This window comes from Octodon degus, unplaced genomic scaffold (genome assembly GCF_000260255.1).
Source record: "Octodon degus isolate 3935 unplaced genomic scaffold, OctDeg1.0 scaffold00083, whole genome shotgun sequence".
NCBI classification, from domain to species: Eukaryota; Metazoa; Chordata; class Mammalia; order Rodentia; family Octodontidae; genus Octodon; species Octodon degus.
In genome coordinates, this window is record NW_004524659.1 from 8,071,981 (window position 1) to 8,081,877 (window position 9,897).

The following is a 9,897-nucleotide window of genomic DNA, read 5'->3' on the forward strand; positions in this document are numbered from 1 at the left end:
TGGTGGTGGTTAGGTTGTTCCTCTATCCTCACAGTTTTTATGAACTGAACCTTCAATCTCAAGTCTTACAAACTTTAAAATATTTGGTAGAATACATCCTAGGTCATGTGACTTTCTTATTACTCTTTGTTAGGACATTAACAGTGTTTAGTTGACCTAATCAGTGGAGCTAGATTGACCGTTTGGTTACACGCCCCTCTTTGAACCAGAAAGTAACCTGTGTGATGTTCTTTTGGAACCTGATGAAATCAGCGGGGCTCCTGTACATGCTTTGTGTCTTTCCTGGAATATTTGCCTTTCATTTCTCTTGTTGAAAAAAGAAACATTTACCTTCTTTATCAGATCCCTAAAAGTTTTAAGCCTACTGTTGATTTTATGTGTGGCAGTGAACCATTCCATGTTCTCAAAACTACAAACTTTGAGGCCTAATTTCTACTAATTGCTTTCTTTTTTTATATATTTAGTTGTATTTAGTACAAGGTCTACAGGGTCTCACTACACAGATCGGACTCATAGTGATCCTCCTGTTTCCAGCTTCCCAAGTGCTGGGATTACAGGCACGCACCACCATGCCCAGTCTTAATCAGCAGGGCTGGCATAGCACACTGGGGATTGAACCCTGGTCCCTGAGTCTGCCTAAGCAGGCACTTTAATCCACTGAGCTATCTAATTGCTTTCTAGACTTGCTATCTAAGGTATCCAGGGCTTTTTTAAAATTATACTTTGGGGTTAACTCCATCTCCTAAAATTATCCCATTGCATCATTTTATTCTCTGTATTGGTTTTGTTCTCTCTTTTTTTCTTTTTCTCGCATATTTTTCCTATTTCCAAGTCTTTGAATGTTTGAAAAGGACTCTTTTCTTTTTATCCTGGTTCAGTAGTTTGGGGATAGAAATCTGTGTTTCTATGGAGTGCGAGGAAGAGGAAGCCAGTGATGCAGTTTGGCTAGGTCTGTTTTCCCCTCAGTGAAGTGGGAATGGTGATGCCTGTGCCAGCCTGGGCTCCCTAGATGGCTGAGCCTGCGAGCAGGTCGGCAGGAAGTGTGTGAGTGTGTGCTCTTGGGCTCCTGTGTGTGGGTGGGGCGCAGGCAGGCACATGCTGGGGCTGCAGAGCAGCCACGAGATGCCTCAGTCTGTCCTGAACAAGCTTCAGTGCTGGAGTGATGCAGCCGAGAGGCCCCCAGTGGCCTTGAGGGTCCTGAGTCTTTTTTTCCTTCAAGTCGAGGAGACGCCTGACAGGACTGGCTGGCTGCCAGCGCTCCCAGCAACTGGGGACAAAAACTTTGATCTTACAGGAATTAAGTCGGAGCAAGGCAGCCAGTGCCCACCACCACTCATAGGACCTGCTTGGAGTAGCACCCCAGGAGCTGGCAGTTTAAAAGAAGGAGCCTGTGTTTGTTTCCTGAGACTTGTTTAGCTTTGTGGGCCCATTATAAATATTTGAAAATACAGTCAGCTGTCCATGTCCATAAATTCAACCACCCATGATGGGGAAGAAGAAAAAGACACAAAGTTTAAAAAACTGGAAAGCAAGATTTAAACTTGTCATACGCTGAGCACCACAGCAAACCCATGTGCGGCGCAGCACACCCTGCCGCAGCCTCTGTGTGTGACAGATCTCAGCCTCCCTCCAGCACTGCTTGAACACTGCCCCCCCCCCATTGTTCATGGACTTCGTATCTAGGCCTGTTTTCAGCCCACAGCTAAGAAGGAGCAAGTGTATATCTGATGGCTGTGTTTGTACTGAACATGCACAGCCTCTTTTTTCTTCTCATTATCCCGTGCCTAAAACAGTAGGGTAGCTATTTATATCACCTATGCATTGTAGTAGGTATTATAAGTAACCTAGAGATTGTTTCAGGTATGCAGGAGGATGTCAGTAGGTTATATGCAAATGCCTTGCCATTTTATGTAAGGGACTTAAGAAGCTGTAGATTTAGGTGTCCATGAAGGGCCTACAGCCAAAACCCCTCAGATATCCCAGGACCTTTGCACTGAGCTATATATCCCCCCACATACCTTTATTTTGTGACAGGGTCTCACTAAGTTGTCCAGGTTGGACTCAAACTTGCATCTTCCTGCCTCAGCCTTCCAGAGTGCTGGGATTGCGGGCGAGTGCCACTATGCCTGTCTAATGATGCCAGAGGGTCTTGTGATGAGAATCAAGGTAGCCTACCTGAGGGAGCCAGAGGATCCACCTGGCTTCATGGTGGACGTGTGGCTGAGGCGGTATCTCTGGGCTTTGCCCTTTACTTCGCTACCCTTATTGCTTAAAAAGTGCAATTCCTGATTCTTACAGCAGCTCTATGGGGCAAACGCTATTATTTATTTCCATGCCACAGATGTGTAAACTGAGGCACTGAAAAATGTTTTCAGCCCACAGCTAAGAAGGAGCAGAGTTGGGGTTGGAGCTCAAGTTCCATCACCGGGCCAGTGTACTTAGTGACTTACATGTGTGTGGACTTAGCATTTGTTGTTTGAAGTGATTGAAGGTATAAGCAAGTGTATATCTGAGTTTTACCCAGAGGTGAGACTGAGTGCAGAGACCTACCCAGGGTGGAGCATGCTACCATGAGTTTGTTATGGGGCTCCCAGGTACCTCCTGGGGTCAAGTTGCAGGAGGGACAGCTGTGGCCCTGGTTTTACCTCTCCTGCCCTGCCCACACCCACTCTGTCCTTTATCACTGCCACATGCTCTTCGTGTCTATCCCTATCTCTGGCTTCTCTCTGCATGCACCTGTTTCCACATCTGTACCTGTACATACAAGGCCAGTCTACTCTGTTGCCTGTCACAGCCCACCTCCTCCTGCTGCAGGTAGGGCTCTGAGATACATGGTGTCCCTAGGTTGCCCAAGGATTTGGGAAAGATCTGAGAGAGAGTTCTATAAAGCCACGTGGGCAGAGCCCACATGGATGCTTCAGGAAGCAGCATCCTGAAGATTAAGGTCCAGCTCCTTTGCTGTGTAGATTGTATCCCCCTGCTATAAGATAAAGAAACTGGGGCTCAGGGAGGCAAGGTGTGTCTAGCTGTGGAGGCTGGGCTTCCTCTACCCCCACTGTGGCTTTCAGCTCTTGTGGGTAGAAGCAGCCTATCCAGCCTTAACTGGTGATGAGGCAGAAGAGACACACCACATATGGAAGCATATCACTCCTGGGGCCTGAGACGGAGGCCCTTGGAGCTATAGGCAAGCCTGGCTTCCAGACCAGTCAGGGTGCGCTGGGTCTCCTTGGAGGGGTCCAGTCCCTCCCAGGGGTCACTAACTTGCCACTGCGTTTTTCTCTCCTAAAGCCGAGTGTTCAAGACAGACATGGAGCTGGAGGTTTTGCGCTACACCAACCGTATCTCCAGTGAGGCCCACAGAGAGGTGAGTTGTCACTGGCTGTGGTGGGGCAGGCAGCATCACTGCGTGCAGGGAAGAGACTGGCAAGGGGATGACTGGGCGAAGCCAGGGCACCTGAGAGGGAGGACCACGCAAGAGGCGGAAGTTTTATATGTGCTAACTTTTTCTAGCAAGCACAGGGTAGGGACAGGAGAGACTTTCCCCAGCTCTTAACCTTAAGGTACCCACCTTCATGAGAGTAAGGGACAGTAACCCTAAAGGACTTTGCCTTCAAAACGTCCCAAGTTCCAGAAATGCAGGGCTCTCCTTTCTAGTATCCTGGTAGTTTCCTGCTCATCTTAAGGCATCTTTTGTCCTTAACTAATCCCAGAACACTTACTACCATTGTCTGTTTTTTGAATACATCTTCTTGTGATTGCTTCTAAGTTGCCCACTTTATAGAGGAATGAGACCAAATAAGGAAATTTACATTTTTAATGCCAGTGGGGTACCTGAGATAGCTCTGTTCCTGCAAGAGCCCAGTGCCTGCTCAGGGACCTTCAGGGCTTTGTGTTAGGAAACAGAGAAAGGTGACCGATGGCTGTGTGACCTCTTCTGTGTGTTAATTTTCTGTTGGATAAAAGTCTGGCAAAGGAAGCCTTTCAGAAGTAGTTCTGACCACTTTCTCAGCACTGAGTGTTCGTCCGACACCTTGGTCAAATCTTTGTTGTGCCCAGCCAGCCAGCCTGCTGCCTTCAAGCTGTAGCTCAGAGCTCGGCGTTTATCGGCTTCCAAATGGAACCTCTCCATGGTGGTTTAAATAAACTGTGGATTTGGGGGCATTTAAGAGTCCCAATTTGTCACATTTCTGTACCACTGTGTGCACGTATCTTTCCCCCTTTTTTCTTTAGGAAGTGCTTCGTTTGCTGAAGTTCTATACATTATTTATAAGGTTGTATTACTTATCTGCTTAATACAAATGTCTTTGCTTAATATCCATCCTCCAGGTAATGAAGGCTGTAAAAGTGGGAATGAAAGAATATGAGATGGAAAGGTAAGCTGTGTCTCTCTGGGTAAAGATTAAAATGTAAAAAACAGTAATTTATGTTCCCTAAGCAAGTAACAGATTCGACTCCACCGTGCTGCGCACAGATTGAATAGGGATTAGGGGCCAGCTTTGGAGTCCTGGGCAGAGATTATTTTTCTTCTGACGGTGGCCACCTCCCTGGCTCTTGGCAGAGTGTTTGATGGTAATGGTCACTGATTACTTTTCTGGATGGCTTACTGCCCCATCAGGCCAGTTCTGGACTTTGTTTCTGCAGTTTGCAAGAAACTTTACCAGCTAGCTGCTATTGTGAGTTTGAAAGCCGCTAATAAAACAGCTTACCATTTTTATGGCTAAACACCACCATTCAGTCTGCTCTGCACAGAGTGCTGGTGGAGGGAGGGTTAAGTGGATCATAAAGCGCTCTGGAGAACTTCATTAGCCTTCGGCTCCAATTAGCCTACAGTAAGCCAGAGCACCCAGAGGTGCTGCCTGGGGCTGGCCTGTCCAGGTGGGAGTGGCCGCTGGCTCAGCCTGCTCTAGGACCCAGGGGTCATCCGACTTCCACCCATGACTCATGAGTCAGACCCACACTGCCCTAGGCACCCCCTTCCCCTGTTTCCTGGGTCGCTCACCAGTGACCATGCCACCCAGAAGCTCTGGGGAGTGGGCCCTAAAGAGCTGCTATTGTACCTCCTCATGTCTGACTTTGTGAGAGCTTGACTGCTGCCACCTCCCCACCTCGCAGGGTTCACGTGTACCTCAGGTGCTCTCAGCCCCTGCTCCTGCACAGCTGGCTCTGGGGGTGCTGGTTCTGCATTGCCCTGTTAGGGTTCTGATGTGGTTTGTCCCCAAGGGCTCACATGTTGGAAGCGTGGTCCTCAGGGTTATGATGTGAGAGGTGGTGGGATCTTTAAAGGGGGGAGTAAGGGGGCTTAGTCTCTGGGTCTTTGGGGGCCCTGCTATTAGGATTAAGATTGATCTAGTGGTACCCTGAATTAACTTTTTGTGATAAAATCAGCAAGCCTAGCCCTACCCAGCTCTGCAGCATTCTGTCTGGCAGTGTGATTTCTTATTCCCTTCCTGTGATTCTGTCTACCCTTAGGCCCTCTCCAGAAACCAAACCAATGGACTACCTGACCTTGAATTTTCAGCCTCCAAAACTGAGCTAAACAAACTTCTTTATAATGTAGACTGCCTCAGGTATTTTGTTATAGTAATGAAGAACTGATTCATATGTCCTCCTAGCCCTTCAGGCCCCCCTGCTGCAGCAGTGTAGCCATCCAGGCCATCATGTATGGGGGGTCAGCAGCATGTGTACCAGCATCCACAAGGCTGTGGCTTGGGGATGGGAGTCTTTTTTCAAAGTCGTACCCTGAAAGACTTTCTGAGAAGTGAGCCTCCATATTTTTCCCTTCTTCCCCGGCATATGAGGTTACAGTGACCCTGCCCTGCTACTGTGCCATCCAAAGGGGGCATGTAACAAGCTGTGACAGGCTGGGGAAGATGGGGAAAGGCCTACAGAAATGCCCCAGCTTTTGCCCCCATGATGTCTACTGCAGTGGGGCCTGTAGGGGCCGAAACTCCAGGGTATCAGCCCCCTTGAGGAGGTGGGAAGAGTACTTGGGGCCATGCCAGGGGCTCAGATTGGCACAGCCGCAGAAACCCGTTCCCAACTGAGTTAATTCAGTGACCCATAGCCAGTGCCTCAAATAAAAATAACCAAGAGGCTGGAACAAGAATAGCTTGTCGCAGCGCGGAGCCCTGGCCTCTGTGTATGCTGGCAGCATGGTGCTCTGAGCAGCAGGCTGCCCCACTCTGGAGTGGCTCCTGGAAGGCCCCTGAGCCGCCTCCCACTGTAGGGTCCCTGAGCCCAGCCTTGCTGCAGCCCGGGACAGGGCTACGTGGGCTGTGGGGTGGGGGCCTTTCCGACCCCTACCCCACGTGCTGCCTGGAATATGGAGTTCTTTTTTTCCCCCTCCTCCTCCTCTTACTGGGAAATTTCGAAAGTAGAATAGTATCATTTTTTTTTTTTTTTTAATTTAGTTTAGTTTTGCTTCAGTGGAGTATTTTAAAACTGAATCTCAGACATTATGTCGTTTCACTTGTAAATACTTCAGGAGGTGTCTCAATTAATGAGAGTATTTTCCCCTTTGTGTAACCACCCTGCCATTAGCACATCTAACCGAATTGACAATACAGCTGACTCTCATATGTGCGTGGTGTGTCTCACATTCAGTGAAGCATGGCTGGGAGATGTTTATGAAAAAACCAGTTACACCTGTCTGAACATGTACAGTTTTTTTTCTTGTCATCACTGTCCAAACCATATGATATAACGGGTACTTACTTCATACTAGGTATTATAAGTAACTATGGGATGCTGTGAAGTATGTGGGAGGATGCAGATAGTTTATCGGCAAATAATGAGCCATTTTATACGAGGGAGTTGAGCATGCAGGATTCAGGTCTCTGCGGGAGGTCCTGAAACTAATCCCCTTTGACACGGAAGGATGGCTGATTCCTTTCTATTACCAGTGTTTGGTCTATGTTGGCTAAAAACCATTCTTTTTGGAGTAGGAATGTTCAAGCTGGGATTCAAACAAAAGCTATGTGTTGTGGATGGCTGCTGTGGCACTGGGAGTCCTTGCCACACTGAGCTCTGGGGAGAGCTTACCTCTGTCTCCCCGTGGCTCCGAGGCTGCCTTTTCTATGGACCAGGTAGCCTAAAGCTGGAGAGCACCCTGGGAGGCCTGAACATGTGAACAGCTGTCCCAAGGTGCTGGGTGGTGGGTTTGCTGTGATAGGCCAGCTGTGTCCGTGTTTGTGCCTCCGCCGTATGCCATGCCCATCTGGAGGGGAGGCAGTGCCTGTCTGTGCGCCTCATCCAGCTGGGAGCCATCAGATCCTTGGGTCCCTTGGAAGTGACAGTTTAGAGAGAGGTGGGCTGGGAGGGTAGGACAAGAACGGGTTCTGCCCCAGGAAAAATAGAAACAGATGCAAGACCTGGAATAGAAGAGCCTGTTCTTAAAGGACCAGTGGGCCAGAGTGTCACCCCTGAAGATGGTAGGAAGACGGTTGTCCTTGAGTGTTGTCCTGTCTCGGGGTAACCCTGGCTAGATTGAGGAGGGCATGCCTCCACTCAGGCCTATGAGGCATGTGCAGCCTGAGACAGGCTGACTCTCCCTTGAGCTCCCTCCCTCCCACTCCAGACACAGCTCTCAGTCACTGCTGCATCACTCTGGTGTAGTCTGCATCTGTGTCCACAGGAGCCTGGAACCTTCCTCTCAGAAGCCACACCTCATTGGTCTGCCCAGTGACTAACCCACAGCTGGTGGGTTCCATGAAGGGATGGTAGGGAGAAGAAAAGGTCTTAAACTATTTTTCTGCCATCCCTTGTGTCCCTGGGGACTTCAGAATTGTTCTCTGAACCGATTGGGAACAAAAGCCTTCTAAAGCATGTGATGTCGGTGGCCCAGGGAGCATCGCCCTTTAGCACAAGCTGGCCTGCTGCCCGGGAAGGTCAGGGCGGCCACACCACTGTGCAGACTGTGGACTCGCAGGTGAAGGGAAGCAAGCTGCTCTGTTATGTGCATTGATGGCACGCTGCACACATGGTAGCTGTCCCCAAGACCTGCAGGACCTTCTGTGGGGTATGGCTCGCTCCAGCCCCACTGAGGGCCCAGGCAAGAGAGATCAGGAGTCTTGTGAGTCAGGGTGGAGCACAAGGACACACCAAGACCCTGAGTTCAGATTCAGGGATGCTGGCCAGGAGACCCCATTCTGAATCTAGCTTTTTATTATTATTAATTATCAGAGATTTGTTATATGATCTTGAGAGCATGTTTAAAAAAAAACAAAAAACGCTAGCTGATGACATTTATGAAGACACCTCCTGCTCCATGCTGTGCCTGTGAGCGAGGTTTGAGAGGAAATGAAAATCATTTTCTGAAATTGAGGTGTAGTAAATTGTGTTAAACCAATAAGACATTAATGTTTGGGCAAATCAGACTCTAACAGCATCTGACTGCGGGCCCAATCAGGCAGTTCGCTTTACCGCCTCATATTATTTAATGTTAGTGGCGTAACCAGCTTGTAGCCGGCTGGCATGGGGCTGGCAGCTGAATCAATTACCTGCAAACACTAATTTAGAGCATGCTCAATTGGCTGTGTAAGCAGGTCCGGTTCACGTTTGCCACAAGGAGATTAATAACTTGATGTGTTTGACAGTCTGGGACCTTAATTGAAATTATGCTCTCTCTCTCCAAGCAGTGAACCGGGGCACTTTGGGCCCTTTCAGGATGGCTTGGGGTGGGTGTGGGGAGCCATGCAAGTCATTTAAAAGACTGAGGGTCTGTGAGGTGTGATAGGACCAGTGTAGCCTTGTCCTCCTCCTCTGGCAAACACATCTCAGTCCTGAGACAAGACCTGGGTGTTTTCCAGGCTGTCACAGCAACAGCCCATAATAGTAGCTTCCTGTTTCTTTTCAGTCCTTTGTAATGAAGAACTTTTCCAGCTGTGCTGCTTTTTATTATTATTGTTAAAGCTCTTACTGCTTTTTCCTGCCCTTTAGGCAAGTGGAGGGAGTCACAATTCTGTGTGTTCAGTGTCCCTGTTGAGTCTAGATGGGGGTGGGGTAAGGACATGCACATACGCTACATATACTACACCAAATACATGCACACACCATATACGCACCACACATACATGTGCTGTACCCCCGCACCACACACACATACATACACCGCATACACTTATGTCACACACACACACTCCGTAGTCCCCCTGCACATAGATACTGGATACACATACCATTCCTGCACATACATATTCCTGCCACACACACTGCACACATCACACTCCCCTTTCCCCACACCACACACATCCATATACATGCTGTCACACACATGACATTGTTATGCATACCACACCTATTGTACGCACCACACACATCCACAAACACCACATATACAACACACACCACATATACCCACACACATGTACACCTGTGTACACACCCACACCACACACCCTGAAAAACCAACCCCCAACCCCACACGGATTTTCCATCCAAGCCAAGAGGTACTGCTCAGTTGGCTGAACTTCTAGTTTACCCAGAGCAGGTTGCAAACCCCTTGCCATGTTGTTGTTTGTTTTTATTTATTTTTTTTCATAATTTTATTGATAAACAAATAGCAATGAGACAGTTTCAAATCAAATCACAGGGACAGTTTCAATAATTAACACACTGCATACATTCTTCTTAGTGGTTAATTGCTATACCAGATGCGGACTTGAGATCCTATTTACAAACACCATTGGAGCAAATCCCTCTATTCATTAAGAGAATGTAACTATATATCTATCCCAGCCACTTTGAATACACAGATACAAAATGAACATTCATCTGTATACCCTTTTTTTGTTAAGTTCCGTTATTTGAATATTGTAGGTGTGTAAACTCAGCAAAATATTCTAAAAGAGTCCAGTAGCCCATAATAGCATTGGGTCTTCTGTTTAACTGGCAATGTCA

At 48.1% G+C, this 9,897-nt stretch overlaps 1 protein-coding gene across 1 annotated transcript in view; it reads left to right on the top strand.

The window, feature by feature from the left end:
* The window catches only part of Pepd (peptidase D), a 131,557-nt gene that overhangs the window by 54,058 nt on the left and 67,602 nt on the right, over positions 1-9,897 (top strand). Inside the window, exons 8-9 of the mRNA XM_004636732.2 lie at positions 3,289-3,364; positions 4,327-4,373. Of these exons, the coding sequence (XP_004636789.1) occupies positions 3,289-3,364; positions 4,327-4,373 (123 nt within the window). The remainder of the gene's footprint in view (positions 1-3,288; positions 3,365-4,326; positions 4,374-9,897) is intronic.